Below are 17,456 nucleotides of genomic sequence, written 5' to 3' on the forward strand. Positions count from 1 at the left end.
GAGAGGGACTTTTTACAAGGGCATGTAGTGATAGGACAAGGGGTAATGGCTTTAAACTGAAAGAGGGTAAATTTAGATTAGGTGTAAGGAAGAAGTTCTTCACTGTGAGGGCGGTGAGGCACTGGAACAGGTTGCCCAGAGAAGTTGTGGCTGCCCCATCCCTGGAAGTGTTCAAGGCCAGGCTGGACGGGGCTTTGAGCAACCTGGTCTAGTGGAAGGTGTCCCTGCCCATGGCAGCTGGGGGGGAACTAGAGGATCTTTAAGGTCCCTTCCAACCCAAACCACCGTTCTGTGATTCTGTTCCAACATTGCTCAGGCTGAATTTTTAATGTTTATAGGTTAGTATCACCTACCCGTATCCTTTCTTAGCATTAGACCTACAGCTGCTTATGTGAATGTGTGCTCCTTCAGACTGCAAAATCGCTTAATTCCTCAAATACCTGACACAAGCCTGCTGCAGGTCACTTGCTAAAGTTGAAATGCAAGAGTGCAAAGGCACAGTAACCCTTCTGCTAAAAATGGCACAGGAAAATTAAAAATCGGGTTTAGTTTTCTGGCTAACTCATGAAGCCAACATATGGCTAAAGGGGCTTTCTGCATGGTGCTGTTCCTCTCATATTGCTTGCTTACTAAATACTTAGAGGCCATTTAGTAGTAAGCTCCTACTCGTGGTGTGCTCAGAAAGCCTGGGATGTACTCGTTGCATGACTAGGTGAGCACACAGTCTCTGCTGCTGCTGCTTTGGGTGAAGGCAGTCAGCAGTTGTCTCTGTTTCTTCTGGGTCTGATGCTTCCTTCCTGCCCTTCCATGGAGACATCTTGCGATGTATTGCTTGGAGGGAGCCATCATCCTCCTGAGGCTGGCATGCCATGTGTGTTTGCAGGAAAAGTTCCCTTACGGTAAATCAGAGCCAGACCACTTCTGTAATGTTTTACCTGGCTGGGAAAGTCCAGATGTGCTGAAGCTCTCTGGTCTGCCAGCAGCGTTGTTAGGGTGCTGGGTGTTGGTTTGCTCAGCCATGCCTTCAGCGAGGTGGTTCTTGTTCAGGGTGCAGATTCTTATCTCTTTATTTTTATATTTTAGTAATTTGTGTTGGTTTTGAACAGTGACTTGACATAGCATCTAGATGAAAAATCAGGAATGGCATATAGCTGAGTAATTCTTTTTCCTCCCATAAATGTATTTTTAGGGCCTCTCTGCCGAACATGATGGTTTGGTTGTTTAATGTCCACAACTTTTATAAAATGCAACTGCAGGGAATGACAAAAGCGGTGGGTAGCCAGGTTCTAACCTGCATAGGGATTTGCATGTATTTAATTTATTAATGTTGGCAGATCTCTGCTTAATAGATGAAATTTACTTTTCACGTGAGTAGGTGGACTTTTTGTTTTTCTTCTGTCTAATTGTTTCAGAAAATGACAATGAAACAGCCTGCCTGTATCAACATGCAAGCAGTCAAATACCTGGGATTTATTTCTGCTGTATGCCCTGGACCAGCATTCAGATCAGCTTTAGTAGATTTGATGAGAATGTGTAATGTGTTAGAAACAGCATTGGTGTAACAGAGGATGTACTTGGACTGGGAGCTGGGTGAAACAGCTTTCTGGCCATACCCTGGTTTTCCCAGCTGCTGTGGCATTTGCCGTCACCGCCCTGCTTTTAATTACTATCGTGTTCTATGGCTTAATATTAAACCACATCTAATTGCATCCTGTCTCTTAATTGGCTTAACTGGCCATCACCCAAAAAGACTCTTCTGTGTATAGAAACAAGCTTCTCCAAATATTTCCTAATTGGCAGTTGGTTCTTTGTGAGGAGATGGGTCCCTCTCAGCGATATTAATAGATGTTTTCTTCTGTTCATTCTCAGGATTGGACATTGATCCTATGACGCATGCCCGGAAGAAACAACTTTTCCTTCTGAAACATCCAGCTGGTACTGCTGGCCAAGCTTCATCACCAACAGGCAGCAGGAGGATGGACAGGACCGACGCAGAGTGTGGTGAGCAGAGAGATGGAGATGCCACCGAGGCTCCGAACTGTCCAAGTGGGTTTGTGGGGACAAACAAAAGCAAGAATTTGCATGAAGTGCGAAAGACATACCCACTGAGGAGACGTCTCCTTCCCTCAGTGAACAAAAAGACCTGCAAAGTGCTCCTTACCAGGCTGGAGGATGTGGCTGGATCTCTGTCGAAACAGACTCAGAGCTGTAAAAAAAAGGACCTTCCCAGTTGGATGGAGGGTTTGGGACCTGCTTTGTTCTCCGAACAAGCTCAGCCTGTGGGAGGAGGGAAGAGTGATTCATCTGGGGAAAAGTGCACAATAACTTACCCAGGGACAGAGCAAGACCTTGATACTGCTCCTTCTGAGCCCAGGAAACGCAGGCTGGCCTCGCTGAATGCAGAGGCAGTGAACAATCTGCTTTTTGAACGGGACGATGGCTTATTATCCAGCAGGCGTTTTCGGAGGGACTCCATTAAAGCTGGTGGAGACTGCACTGTGAAGAGCTTGCATTGCAAAGCTGGTGACAACTGGCCTGTGCTGGAAAAAACAGCTGTGAAAACAGGTAAAGGAAAAAACCGGCATGAGCCCAGTCAGAAATGCAATAGCTGTGACCATTCACTGGATGAGGTCTTCGATGATGGGACAAAGAGGGAGGATGGTGCCATCTCCTATCACCCTACCCCAAAGAGACTGGCCAGCCTGAATGCTGTGGCCTTTCTGAAGCTGACCCATGAGAAAGACCAACCACTGAAGCAGAGGAGTAAATCGGATGGAGAAGGCAAGTCTGAGAACCACTGTTCAAAATCTACACTCAAATGGGCCAAAGCCGGTAGGAAGAATTGCGTCAAATCCAAGAAGGAAATGACTGGCTTAAAAATGGAAGGTCAGCATGGCTGGCGAGGACTTACTCTAGGTGCTTTTGGGAAAGGAGAGCAGCGGGACTCCTCTAGGCTCTACGGGACGACAGAACCTGTCCCTTATGAGTCACTGTCTAGCTCCTATGCTAGCACAGAGGGTTTCTACCACAGACTGCCTTTGCTTATGGGCGGACAAGCTTCCATGAAGCCGGAGTATGGAAGACCCGGAGAGAAATCCCCAACCCCCAAACAGGAATTTCATCAGCCTTCCTTTCCTGCGCAGCAGTTCCCTCCCTTGCCTGTGCCCGGAAATCACACGGATTGTGGATGTCTCTATGAATCCTCGGATCTGACTCCGTTGAACGGGTTTTACGTTTATTATGGCCAAAGTGGATACAGTGGCTACTCTCACTGCTCCGTTTACCCCAAGGACGAGCTTTCGCAATCTGCTACCTGCGAGGGGCTCTTGGTATCGCCCAGTTCCTTGCCATCAGGTGCTCATTTCCAGCCACTCCACTGGTGTAACTCTCCGTACTGTTGTGGAGAAGGAACGGCGATTAACAGTTACAGCGTTTGCGGAGTTGTGCACGTGCCAGAGGGCAGGATTAGCAGCGTGCACGCAGGACGGAACAGCTACCCCTACAAAATGCCTTTTGCAGCAGGTAAGGTGCAAAGTGCGAGCAAATCTCATTTGGTGTTCCTAGGAGAAGAGGGCTGGTTCGGCGCAGTGGCTAATGAAGGTATCTCGTTGCCAGGAGGCAAACTCCCTCTGCGCATGGTGCGTCTCAGCTTGGCAGCCGAACTGCGGCTCAGAAAGAATCTGTGTTTGGCTCCCCTTCCCCCATTTTTAGCCCTGAGGGTTTTTCCCACTGAAAGGTCTTATTGGTGTGGAAAGCATGGAATTGGTGAAAGGATTTGGGCAGTGAGAAGGTGACTCATGACTTGTCATGCTGGAGCTAACTGCATGGCTTTGATCTGTGTAAAATGAGTGGTTTTTAGTTCCTACATGCTCTGCAAGGCTTCTCGCCATCCTGCTGCGCTGCTCTGAGCGGAGGGTCTAAAGCACATCAGGCTGACTTACTCCTCCGTTCCCAAAAGCTCGCGCTCAGAACTGAAGCATCCTTGCAGAGCAGAGCGGTGTGAAGAAGCAGGCATTGACTCGGTTGTTAGACTGTTACTGGTGCAAGCTGTATGGGGGATGCAGTCTTTTAAGATTTTTATAAATCGGATCGGGCAGGGCTGTGTAACAATTTGATTTGAGTCTACTGTTTGAGCAGATGCTTGAACTTCACTGCGGTGATGTAAGTGCCAGGTACGCTTAGTTTGGTGAGTAGTGGTCCCTTCTTTGCTCTTAATGTCTGAAAATGAAGCACTGAAATGAGAACAGGTGACGGTGTAAGAGGTGATATAGTTATTTGCCTGGCTCTCTTCTGTCCTGTGTTTTTTCAGACTTTGTCCTCCAATGTGCTTTATCTTGGAGCTTTGCCTTTGCTGTTGAAAAATATCTTTTGAAATATTTAAAACTGGATTGTTGTGTGGGGGTTATCAGACACCAGTACTTTGTATAAAAGCCATCAAGCTAGGCAGTGCTGCCATCTGCAAACAGTACAAGGCTGCTTCTCCAACTGTTAGGAGTGTTAACATTGGTCTTTCAGTTAACCCCATGTTTGAGTCAAAAGGAGGCACAACTTATCCACTTAAGAGATTTTCAGGTAGGTGGATGAAGTTTTGGTTCAGTGCTCGGTTTGAGCGAGGCTTTGTTATCTTCCGTTGTAGGAAGCTGCTGAAACTCAGAAGCATTTGGTTGAAGTATAATTTCCGTTTTCCCTAAACATCCCTGCTGTCATGGTGCCGCTTCCTACGGTAGCAGCTAGACAGTGTTCACAAGTGGCTTCAATGCTCTTTAAAGTTGAATGCTTGCAAGACAACTAGCTCAGCAAAGTGTTCTTGTCTGACAGTTTTCTGTGTAGTGCCCTGAGGTCATGTCAGTCTACTTCGTTCCTGAAATTTTGCATGCTGGTGCCTCTGACTTTGTGCAACCAGAAGGATGCAGGTGGCGCAAACAGAGTATTTTTCGGAGTTCAGCCCTCCCTGCGAACTCAGTAATTTCTCATGGTGCTGGCAGGGGCAGTAGTGGTTCCAGGGGCATGTATTTACTAGTGGTGTGCCACCCCGCTGCTAAGATCTTCCTTGGTGTGGTTTCCTTCCTGTGAGCCACTTTGATTTAAAAGCCTACACCACTGGAATAATTCAAACTTTGTTTTGTGGATTGAAGTGTATGAGGAGGTCTCCTAGGATATTAATGGGGACTTATGCTTAGGAGTTGATCTTTATGTATGTGTGCACCTCTGAAATCTCACCCTTCCCTAGAGCGGGTTATTTTAGTGAATTAAAGGGGTACTTGAGTGCAAGCAACAGGCTCCCATCTGAGAGCACTGGTACAAGGGGATCCAGCTTGACATGTCCACGCCTTGTGTTATATCTGTCTATTTGGTGTGTTCAAGATGTTTGTATGGAAATATCGGTGTCTGTTTAGTATAAATCAAGGGATCAGGCTCTAATCTTGGGCAGTCGTGGTCTGCTGTATGCAGGAGAGAGGCATTGCTTTCCCCATCCCATGGATGGTTTGCAGCATGCAATTCAAAAGCAGGGTGGTGGGGATGAGGTCAGACAGGCTGTGAGAGATGCTTCAGCATCAGCGCTGGTGGAGGGGCTGAAGTGTGTGCAGCCAAGGAAGGAGTCCTGGGGGGTTCCAGCAAGGCCAGGTCTGTGCTTCTTTCCTGAAGTTTAGTAGATACTTCTGTGAAGCTTCATCCTGCTTTAGTTCAGGCTTGAAAACTGCTTTTGTAAGCAAAATCCTCAAGAGGTGATTCACTGCTCTGTGGGTCCTGTGCCTGCCAAGGCCAGGCAGGATACCTGAACTCACATCCTAATGTCTTGGCTGGCTGGGGGAGTTGCTGCGGCATTTTGCTGCTCAGGGTCAGCAAAGTCTCGTGACGGTCCGAAGCAGCCCTCACACTTGCAGTTCAGCGGCGGCTTTGTTGCAACCCTCTTAGGGAGGGTCAAGTGGGAGACAGGAGGCAATAATTTCCTGTTATTGCAAGGGGATCTCAGCAATTATTCAGCTGGAGCTTGGTGACTTCAGATGTTTTCTCACTTTCAGATTTTTTTAGCAGCTCTGCGGTGGTGCAGTCCCACAGATCTGCTAGGACATGCTTCAGTCTGGAGGCATCTCCTGGAGGTTGCCTGAAGCTGCCCTTTTTGTCACCCTGAAAAGCACGCTTTCTGATTTAGGGAACAGGGGTGTGTTGTATATTGGTCTGGGAGCTTTCTTCCTGCTGACGGTAGGTAATTCAAATCTGACTTGCTATTCTGTCAGACATGTTGGCCTAGGTTGAGGGCTTGTTTTGTGACTCCTGGAGCGGTGTGAGGTGTTCTGGGATGCTTTTGAGAGGCAGCGTCAGCCGATTTACTAACCTGTTGTGGTTAATGCGTCTGCTTTAGGGACACGGTTTTGCTGAAGGCAGCGGTGTGCATCATCTTATATAGTTTTGTTCCATGTTGTTTCATATTTCTGGAGTTAATTCGGAGAATCTTCTCAATTTTCCCTGATTAGTAGAATTTGGCTTTTTGAAAGAAGCTGGCTGCTTGTGCTAGTATGGTTTAATCCTTCCCATCGTTATGATAAGCCTTTTATTTCTTTTATACATACTGACAGGCTGGAACTGCTTTGGACACTGGCCAACCTTATGTTTATTACTGGCTGGCATTACTTCGGGGGATTTTATATGGGTTTGTTATAGTGCAGTGTCATCGGCAGCAACATATTGGAGCATCGCAGGCTTAGAAATATCTTTGCTCTTAGAATCCAGTGACAGTGCAAAATGAAATTACAACGTGAAGAGTCTTTACTGCTGTAATGCAATAAAGGGAATTTCAGGGGGAAAGCGGTGGTAGTTTGGGACAGTCTTGATTGTGTACTTGTCTTATATTTCAAATGAGATACATGCCTCTTTTCTTCCCTTCTGTTAGAAGGCTGCAAGTCTCTGGACCAGCTGAACCTCACAATCCCTGTGGCAGGGCACCCCGCGTCACCTGCCCACCCGCTCTCAGGATGTCCTGTACCCAGTGTGCCACCGGCTGCAGAACCCGTTCCTCATCTGCAGACCCCCAACTCTGATCCTCAGACCATGGCCCGAGAATGCCCACAGAGCTCAAAGCCTCCCAGCGGCTCCAAATCCGGACTCCGAAATACTACGGGCTGTCTCCACGCCTCCGACAGCAAAGCAGCGGGAGGTCATTCCCATCCAAAGCAGCAGCGCATTAGCAGGCGGAGAGCTACCAATGGCTGGATACCGGTTGGCGCAGCCTGCGAGAAGGCCGTCTACGTTGTGGTAGGTGTCTGGAGTGCTGGTTTGTGTGTGTGTACGGCTGTACCCATTTGTGCATCTTCAGGGGACTAAGATCACGAAGGCTTGAGAGCGTTTTGGGTCTGGCTTCAAGGTGGAGATGGTCACTAGATGCCATCTAGAACCCCTTGGACAAGCAAATAGTGCCTTTTGGCTGGGCCTCAAGGCTGAGCTGCTGTTGGCTTTTTCTCGTGTGCCCTGGTATTACCTGGCACAGCATGACAGATGGTTTGGAAAGGAAGGAAAACCTGCTACTCCTGTGCTAGCATCAGCTGAAACACCATGATGATGAATACTTCTGGCTTCGGCATTTGCAAGGGTGGCACCTGTTACACCTGTGAGTCCATCCTACAGAGAGATCGTCCCTCAGCTTCTTCCTCCTGGATTAGGGCAAACCTGTTTGAGAAAATGAAGTAGGTTTTAGCCTCGTTATAAGGAGCAGTTGTCTAAAGGTAGCTCTTGTGAGGTGGTTGTTCTCACTGATGGTGTCTGTAGCCCAGCAGGGTTCTCCCAGAGAGCAGTGAGGACTGAGACAGTATCCTGGCTCCCAGACAGAATTTTTCTAGCACCCAATATCTCCCTTGTAACTTATCTGGTGTCACGGCCAGTCACTCCTTCAAGGATTTCTTGTCTGTGCTTTGCCATTTGTTGTGTTCAGGGGCAGAGACTGGCTCCTGCAAGATGGGAGATTTCCTGCCAGAAAACTTAATTAGCTACAGAAAAGTCCACTTCAATTGAGAGAGAAGGCAACATCCTTCATCTTATTAAGACATAAGAGCTGTGGACTTGAAATCTGGACCCGCATGCTGTCTGGGAAGTTGGGACAAAGCGTTGAACTGCATGTAAATAGTAATGTCAGTAGTGAAGAGAGCTGTGGTCCAAACGGACTTGTCTGTGCTGCCATTTGGTGTGGTGGTATAACCTCGAGCTGCTGAGAGCATCATCCAGGACGGGTTCTGTAGCTTCAGCTCTTAGGGCTGTGTACAGGTACCAAGGGCTGTGCAAGGATGAAGCCCGTGAAAGCCAGAGACGGGCCTCTTGCATCCATCGCTCAGACTTTGACGCTTTGAAAGGAGCAGTGCACTGTTAATCTCCTTAAGTCCTGGCACATAATGCTTCCAACTTTGCCTGGGTGATCTGGCAGGAGGTTAAACCCATCCTGCTCAGGCATTCTGAAATGAGTTTTCAGGCAAAATAAAATAACCCTCCCCCAGTTCATAGTCCAAAAAGTGATCATTTTGTAATGTTGGAGGCTACAGAGGAAATGGTAGCAATCTCGTGAATGAAAGATTTATGCCACGGCCTCCCTGCCACTCCCTGCCCTGTTCATGTGAAATGTTTCGTGTTTCATCTGTTATCTTACAATGTTTGTATCAGATAAATGCATAGCATTCAAAATATGCCTAGTTTTCCATGCCTTTGATTATGAAGGAAACGCACACCTACAGGTAGGCAGGTAAAATGGTGATTTTTCTGAAGGTTTTTGTTTTTTGCATGCAGAATTGAAGGAGCAGTTGGTTTTTAATTTGAAATAAGGGTGTTCATTTCAGAAATATGTGCTTTTGTGAGACCTGCTGTCCCACTGATGAGCTGCTTCTTACTGCCAGCACTACATAGGAAAAATAGTAGAGGTTTGTCTCTTGCTTTATTTGAAAACAATGGCCACGTATGATCTGTGAGCACTTGGATGCTACTCCTTGTTGAACCTTCTTTACCTACAAGTGCCCTACCCATAGAAAAAGTAATTTGTTTGACCTGATCTTTGTTGTTATAAGCCAGCCTGGTGGGAATAGAGATGCCATGAGTGGTCTTATGCTGTATGACTTCTCTGAGATCTCTTGGAATGGAAGCACTTAGTTCTGAGTAGGCTTAGGCAACTTTCTAGTTTGTGGCGGGACCAAGGAGTCTTGGATTGGGGTAGCAAACAATAAAGTATAACTCTTTGCCTATACACTCTGGTGGCTTTATTTTTTGTGTGTGTTCTAATGGTATAGAATGAGCCAGAGCCAGCTGTTCGCAAGAGCTATCAGGCTGTGGAGAGAGATGGGGAGATTATCCGGGTACGAGATACTGTCCTCTTGAAATCAGGACCCCGGAAGAAATCTATGCCATATGTTGCGAAGATATCGGCACTGTGGGAAGACCCCAAAACAGGTACTGTGCCAAAAGAATATGTATTGCCTTTGTGCTTGACAGATGAGGGTGAGTTGGAACCGGGGAAATGATGGATCTCAGGAGAGCTGCAAGCTTGTTAGGGTACTCCACTGCTGCCAGACCAGGTGATAAAGAGGAAGAGGTTAGCTCCATGGCTTTTGTTCAGATGGTTCCAGGAACTGAAATGCTCTTTAATCACTAGCCTGGGACTGGTAATCAAAATCTTCCTGGTCGTGAAAGCGCATAATATCTGCCAAGTGCCCGTCTTAGCAATGATCTCCTTTATTATTTCATTGCAGCAGACATCTCAGGAGCTGCTGTTTACTCAAATGCTCTATCCAGCATCTGGGCTGGGAGTTGGTGTGCAGCACAGGCTTGTCTGTGGAAGCTCTTGATGGGACCTGAGTGGAGGTGGTGATTGGAGTGGTGTGGTTTTGATGTTAAGGTCCTGTGTCTGACTAGCGATACCTGAACCAAGGAATCTGTGCCAAATGTTATAAAGTAAAGGTCTTGCTTAAAAGTTTTTTTTTTAAAAAAAAAGTTATGCGTAAAAGACGTGATCAGTGTGTGGTGAGGCCCATCTTGGTTATGTCATCCTGTGACAGCAATTCTGGCATGAACCTGTGAGTTAACGTTGCAAGTACCGAGCTTTGGATGAGCATCTTTGCCAGCTTGCAGTCTGAATGGATACATTTTTCAGATGGAAATGTTTGATTTTGTTTTTTGGGGTTTTTTTTGTGTGTGTGTGCGCGTCTGACCTCTTTGTGATGATGTAACACAAGTAGAAGGGGGGGAAGGTGTAACGGAATAGCAATGTGACCGACTTCATACAGCCTCTTGCTGTAACAAAAGGACACCTAGTTCAGCATGAAATATTTATCACTGCACAGCTGCCTCTACGTGAGCGCTGTGGGAATGAAAGGGATGAAGCAGGAGGAGGAAGCTGGGTATTAGTGGGAAAACACTATGAGAAAACTGAGGCTTGACGTATTTTAATAAATCTTCTTGCAGGGGAGCTGATGATGAGCCTCCTGTGGTATTACAGACCGGAGCACACTCAGGGAGGCCGCAACCCCAGTATGCACCAGGTGAGCCATCCCAGTGTGAAACTCAGGGTGGGGGTATCCTGGTATGTCTGTATTTCTGCAGGAAGAAGGGATTACCCTGACTATCTCCCTGCATTCCTGGGTGGCCTCAAACTCGGGGCTGAGCTTCTGTTTTGAGTAAAATGGAGCTGTCTTTTGGCTGTGATGCAGCTGTTGCCAGATGTGTTGAGTGGTGGTGTCCCATAGATGGGCTTTTCCCCAATTTATTGTCATGTGTAGAAACTCTGGGCTGTAACAGAAGCTGCTGCGTTCTTTACGTGGCTGCCTCTGTTAAGTTTTAATGTTTCTCCCTTTAATCTGAGAAAATTGTGCGCGTTAAGTGAAAAGTTATTTTGACTGCCACCTTAGGAGTAAGGAAGAGTGAGTTAATACTGAATCAAGATCAGATGCCTTTCTGAAAAGGGTATTCTAATTCACCCAGAAATGCAGAGCTCGATGCAAAAGCTCGTGCTGCAATTCTGCAGGACATTGGAGTACCTATATCATGTGCTGGCTTTTTAACATAAATCCTTTAATCTGCTTCTTAAACTCCAGAAACTTGTTTGTTTTGTGCAGGAACGTGGATGCATCATCCTTCCCCTGTATAGATTTATGAGGAGAATTAAAGACTGTCTTGAGGATGTTGTGCCAGTATAATAGAGTTTGCCTTTTAAAAGGAGAAATGTGTGAATCATTATGACTTCACACCTTGCTCTGCTTTGCACGGGCTTGCGTTGGGTGACAAGATAAGCTGTTTTTAAACTGGGAATGGAGAATTTACTGCTGTTTTCAACCCACCAAAATACTTGGTGTATTTTTCCTTTATTTACTTTTTTAAATAAAAGAGGAGGGAGGTGGTGGGTGAGAGCAGGACTGAGGAAGAGCCAGGGAATTGTACCTGCCTGACTTGTAGGGCACAGATGAGTTTCTAAACCCAAACGTGGTACCTTATAGTTTTCTGGTCTGTAAATGAAGTGTGACCATATCCAGTTGCATTTTAGTGTAGAGAGAGTGCCAGTAGTCTGGCCAGGAGGAATTAAGCCAGTTTCTTGCACACCTGCTTAATTACACAAGACTTCAAATGAGAGAGTACCATTTCAGCTGAGTAGCCGGGATGGGCTTGCCAAAGATGACTCAGATAGTTTTGATTTAAGGAGTAGACCAAAACCCCAACGTGCAGAAGCAAGGTGTGGCATTTTCAGTTTCTCTGATTAAGCATGTCCCCAAACGGTGACCCTTTTGTGAGTCTTTCCTTCCAGCTTGCTTCCTTCCTCAGGCCTGTAAGCAGAAACAAAGCCTGCAGGTAATGCTTCCAGATTTGTGCAGAGCATCCTTATTCCCAGAGATTGTCTTTGCTGACCTAACCACACCTGAAATTCTTTCAAATGGCTCCGTCTGGGTTGCCCCATATCTAACCATTCCTGCCTGCTGCAGAGCCAAGTTTCCTAAATTACCCTGGGAAAAAGGGCTATTGCTACTTCCCTTACTAAACTAGCCTTTTTAATTGAATTGGCATGAGGAAAGGGTTGGAAAAGAAGGGATTCCTTTAGCTTTGATGTAGAGATGGATTAGAAAGACTGGTCGTGTGTCACAGGGTAGTAGTAAAGACAGCAAAGTGCTATTCAACCTCCATTTCAATTCTTAACTGTAGAAATGAATTAGAAGGGTTTCCAGCACAGGAAAGGGAAAATGAATGAAGAACATCCCTAGGAGCTCAGAAGAATGTGTGGGTGGGGAGTCTTCCAACCTCCTGCCCGCAGGAGCGTTGCTTACTGGGTTTTCTGGATGCAGTCTGAAGGATCCTTCCACGTGGAGTCTGTGCACAAAGTCAGATTGTGGATAAGCTGGTGCAAAGGCACCTCTTGCAGGGGTTTTTCTGAGCCTCTGCAGTACCTCCCATGATAGACTCAGCCTATCCTCCCCCTTGCCTGTCTCATTGTCATTCCTAGGCGTCGCAATAGTGCTTTCAAAATGCTGCTTTTTTTCCAGTGCAGCATTGCAAAAGCTCATCTCCTGGGACACTTCTCAGCGGTGGCCACAAGCTGTCTGTCATCCCTAGGAGGAAAGAGGAGGCTGAGTGGTGTAACTGGTAGCAGCCTTGCTGCTGAAGTGCTTTTTGTAACATCAGCAGTATGTCTGGGGTTTGGACACTTGGCCTCACAAAGTGTCCTGGGCAGTGTTAAATGATGGGAGAACTCTTAATGCTTTGCTCACGTGTTGCTGGATAAAATTCTGGTGCACACTATAAAGAGGTCCCAAAACACCTGGAAGGTGTCTGCATTATGTGAAATATTGCCTCTAAAGCGTATCTGCTATGAGCATGCTTTGATAGACTTCCCTTTAAGGTGATGGGTGAAGGTGTGGAACTAGCTCTACCACCCTGGGGCTCTTGGTTAGCTGGGTGACCTCTTCCTTCTCTTGCAGAATGAGATCTTTGCATCCCGGCATCAGGACGAAAACAGTGTTGCCTGCATAGAGGAGAAATGCTACGTGCTGACCTTTGCAGAGTACTGCAGGTAGGTGGTGCTCTTAACTTGCTGCTGTTCCTGAGACCTTCATCTGTCTCCAGCTCTTGTCACTCTTTCCATTTCCAACCATCACCCAGCAGAACTGTCCCAGCTTTACAGACTTTGGTCTAGCTGGAGCTGGATGAATTACACTCACTCTACATACAAGTTTGGTACTGCAGTCTGTGGGTGCTTCTTCCACTCTAGCATTATTACGTCTCTGTTTTGTGTAATATATATGCTCTAAGGGGCTCGCAAATGTTTATGCTTGTATGACCTTGGTACCACAGCATGTGGACATCAGTGGAGGACGGTGCAGGAAAACCTGTAACTTGGAGCTAAAAACTAAGCAAGGCAGGAAATCATCCTGTATATCTATCCCCTATGGGACACAGGTTCCATAGCTAGCCAAAAGGCCTGCTGATACACTTTTGTTGGTGTTGCTACTAGACATTAGTGTATGTGCTCACAAATCTGGATGTTTTGGCAGCAGCATCGCTCCAAGTAGTGACTCGGGCCTTTACTGTTAAGCTCTGGTTGATTGAATTGAAACTTTGTCAGTAAGAACTTCCGAGCATCCATATTCAAGACTGCCATCCTTTGATGGATGGATGTGCAGGGCAGAATGAAAATAGGGGTTGGATGGACACACAAATCCATAATGCAAAATAGTGCTTTAAACCTCTTCAGTTTTGCTGAGTGCATCTTGTTGACTGTGCAGTCTTGCTGCAGAGGGGATGTTTAAACCCTAATGCACTCTTTTTAGTCCTCCTGTTCCTAGCCTAGTGCTCTGCTGTTTGAATTTCTGAAACCAAACTGTTTTACAAACTCTTTATAAGATGAATTTTGATCTTTCTTTTGGAAACTCTAAAAAACAAAACAACAAAAAAACCCAAGCCCAAAACCACAAAACACCCACCCCCACCCCATCTCCCTTGCCCCCCCAAAACCAAGCAACGAAAAAAAACAAACCCCTAAGCTTTGGATCCAAACAGCTTGTTTCCTTTCTAACAGCCTAGTCCTCTGGAATGGCTATTGGCAGGAATTTTTTCATGCTGTTGTGAGTAAGGTCACCTTTGAGAGGAAGGCATCCTGAATTCTTCATTTGCCTAAACAGCCTGATGTATAAGCCTTTTCTGGGGCTAATTAACAAAACGGAGGCCAAAGTAGTAAAAGCAAGGTGGACTAACTGCAGTCATCTTTCATACTGTATGGCATCCACCAGTATAGAAATGTAAACTGCTGTGCTGCTTCCTACAGTTCAGGGTGGGCTCAAAAGCAGTAGCTACTTCATGTCCTTCTCTTGAGCAAAGCTTAATTCCCCTCCGCACCCCTCCCCTTCCCCTTCCCCCCCTTGTCCTTCAGCAGCCACAGTTGTGGCTTCTGGTGAGACAGATTGACACAAACAGCGGAAGGTGAAACGAGTTTGTGCTAACTCTTCTAATGTAATTGCGTTGCAGATTTTGTGCCTTGGCAAAGCGTCGAGTCGAAGGGATCCCAGGCAGGAAAACAATTATGGTTCCTCCCTCAGAAGAGTACTCCACACCTCTGCACCGCAAGGTGCCTGAGGACACTGACCCTGAGCTGGTTTTCCTCTGTCGTCACGTCTATGACTTCAGACACGGGCGCATCTTGAAGAACCCGCAGTAGCACCATTCTTCAGTCGGACCGCGGTGAGGATGAGTGGCACCGGAGAGCCGACAGCAGGCGGATGGTCTGGGACATCTGTGCACTCTCAACAACTTACCTTGTGCTGCTTGCAGATGAGAGCGCCCAGCGCTCTTTCCTCGGACTGAAAAGTGTGCGCAGGAGCAGATCCCTGTAGAGGAAGGCAGCAGTTGAAAGCACAGCACTTCATTAAAAGCATAAATGAAAATATATACGTATAAAATAAATATATGTATATAGATATAGGTACTTGCATATGTAAATCTATATCTATATATGTATCTAGAGATGCATATATTGGGAGGGGTTTGCAGGGGATAAAAGCCAGTAAACTGAATCCAGAGCCATCGCTGGTGGGAATGGTGGAAAGGTGCAGGAGGGGTGCTTTGGTGCATTGTCTGAGTCAAGCTGTGACAGTTCTGTGGTTTTCGTGCCCTGATGTGAAGTGTGAGGACTGAGACCAGTTCCTTGGCAGAGCACAGGAGAGTCTTCTTTGTCCCACAGGACAGACTGTGAGGATTCCTGGTGGGTGAGATCTGCTTCAAAATACAACTGTTGCTTTGGAAGCTACCTGGATGCAGAGTGGCCTCGTGTCGTGCTTGAATAGGTTTTGCTCTGTCAGGGGGAGAGGTGACCCCTATTTTCCCTCATCTTTCCCTTCCCCTCACCTCACTGTTCTTTGATTCACTGCCTGGACTGAGCTTGGCAGCCAGGCTTGGAAATCTGCTCCATCGCAGAGCAGAGAGGGAGCTGGCAAGATCGTAGGCTTTACATCCCAGTGCAGTGTTAGAGAGCTGTGCCTCTGTCGCAGATGCCCTGACCTTGCCCCAAAGGATCTCGTGCCCCAAAAAGCGCAGCACCAGCAGGCGTGCGTTGCTCTGAAGCTGGGAGCACACAAAGTGGGCTCTGCTGGCGAGAACCATGTTTTCTCTTCTGAGTATTGCTTTTCCTCTAATGGCTTAGGGGGCCGTAGCGATAGAAGTGGGTTTACTCCTTCCCAGTTTGTTTTCATGTAACGTCATTTACAGTCCCTGTTTAACCCTATACATCTTCAGTGTGAAGAAGCTAGAGGCTGGAGGGTGAAATGGCAAACCCTTTTCTTGAGTGTTTTATGGCTTTTTAAAATTTTAACTTCCCTCCCCTGATGTGACTCTCCTGACCCTGGGCGTACTGTTGAAGCCATCAGCAGTGCTGTCTCAGCGCTGCCTTGCAGCCTCCCCCCCTCCAAACTCATCTTGGCGTCCGAGCAAGCTCACCAAAGTGGCTTTGTGGCTCCTGAAAGGAACTGAGCATTGGGAAAGGTTCGCATTGACAAATGTGACCCGAGCCCCACAGATATTGCCTCTTGCCTTACGTGTATAGATCCTAGATAGACGCTAGTTTATCTTAACGCAAACTGTTCGAGTTAATTCTAAAGCAAACCAAAGGACAGTGTAACAGTCCGTTTGAGTCACACCAAGCTGGGAGTCCATTTCTAGATTGCACTAACGTAAAGAAGGAGAATCAACACTATCTTGGCCCATGTTCCTGCTGGCTGGAGTTGCTCATTGAAACTAGGGATCTGCATTTTTCCAGTCTTTTGGGGCTTCTGAACTTGTGTTAAATGGTGGAAGTGTTCGTACTGCTTTAATGTTGTCCTGTCAGTGGAAGTAGCACTACCTGTACTCCCCGTGGGTGCCGGCACAGTGGGAACGGAGGGCTTGCTGGCTTGCTCTGATGGCTGCACACCTGCCTGGCCTGGAGAGAAAACCCCACAGCAGCAAATGCGTTACATGGAAATAGTTTGTTAATGCAGGAGTTCTCCAGAGATTTGCTCTACATACCAAAGAGGGGAACGTGTCTAGAAGATGATGACTTGAGAGGAGAAGACAAGATATGGCACCTGCCCCGGTGGGCGAGCAGGGCACATGTCTCCTTGCTGTCCGTGGATGATCCCTGCTCAGTGTTGCCAAGGATGCTGGAAAAGCCCTATTTATTCTTGCTTGCATAGCCTGGGGGAAAACCCCAGCTCCAGGAGGTTTGATCCTAGGTGTGCAAGCACGAATTTGCGGGTGAAGCGTCTTATCTCATTTATACCTCAAGATACTGTTAGTGTCAAAGTAATTGCTCAGATTTCTCCTTAACAATTAACTTGGGCACTGGTGGTCTCTTGGAACGATGCGGTTGGGCTGCTGATACGGTGGTGCTGTATCAGGATGGGAGTCAGGAGCGCTTCTGGGGGTCTCAGATGAAAGTGCCACGGGGATGCAAGGAGGTGTTGGAGAAAGCGGTCTCTCATGCTGCCGGGAGAGGATGTTAGGCGGCTCTGCTCTTCAGCAGGGAGGGAGGATGCTGGAGAAGCAGAGCCGCTCCTGCCCGTTGTGAAAGAGGGGATCGTGGCTGCCCAGGGCAGAGCGGTGCGGGAGGGGAACAGAGCAGCTGCACCCTGGGGCCGTGGCACACGACGGTGGCGTGGGAAGCCCTAAATGCACGTGCTTGACTTGGCAGGGACTCCTGTGACACCCAGCCAGAAGCAGGCAAGCTGCCTGCGGCTGCCTTCCTCTAGCAAAAGTGCCATCAGATGCAGGATGCTTCAAGACCCACCTGCCAGGCAAACCCTGAGCTTTGCTGCACAGTCAGGGAAGGGTTTGAAACCCAGCCTTGGAAACCACAGTAACTCGCTGCAACTCCTTCTTGTGACCCCTCTCCCCCCTGCTCCCACCTTTGTCCTGGCTCCTCTCCAGGTAGAAGAGAAATTGTACTTGCCCTGGGTCTGGAACGGGCTTTGGCCTGT

At 47.4% G+C, this 17,456-nt stretch overlaps 1 protein-coding gene across 1 annotated transcript; it reads left to right on the plus strand.

Annotated features, from left to right (window-relative positions):
- Positions 1–1,874: 1,874 nt before the first annotated feature.
- BAHD1 (bromo adjacent homology domain containing 1) lies at positions 1,875–14,926 on the plus strand. The gene is made up of 6 exons (XM_010564329.1): positions 1,875–3,522; positions 6,893–7,254; positions 9,264–9,423; positions 10,435–10,511; positions 12,933–13,024; positions 14,476–14,926. Exons 1-6 carry the CDS (start codon positions 1,887–1,889, stop codon positions 14,663–14,665), a joined length of 2,517 nt encoding a protein of 838 aa, XP_010562631.1. The 5' UTR covers positions 1,875–1,886; the 3' UTR covers positions 14,666–14,926.
- Positions 14,927–17,456: the final 2,530 nt, after the last annotated feature.

This window comes from Haliaeetus leucocephalus, unplaced genomic scaffold (assembly GCF_000737465.1).
Source record: "Haliaeetus leucocephalus isolate CR32 unplaced genomic scaffold, Haliaeetus_leucocephalus-4.0 Scaffold177, whole genome shotgun sequence".
In the NCBI taxonomy this organism is placed as follows: Eukaryota; Metazoa; Chordata; class Aves; order Accipitriformes; family Accipitridae; genus Haliaeetus; species Haliaeetus leucocephalus.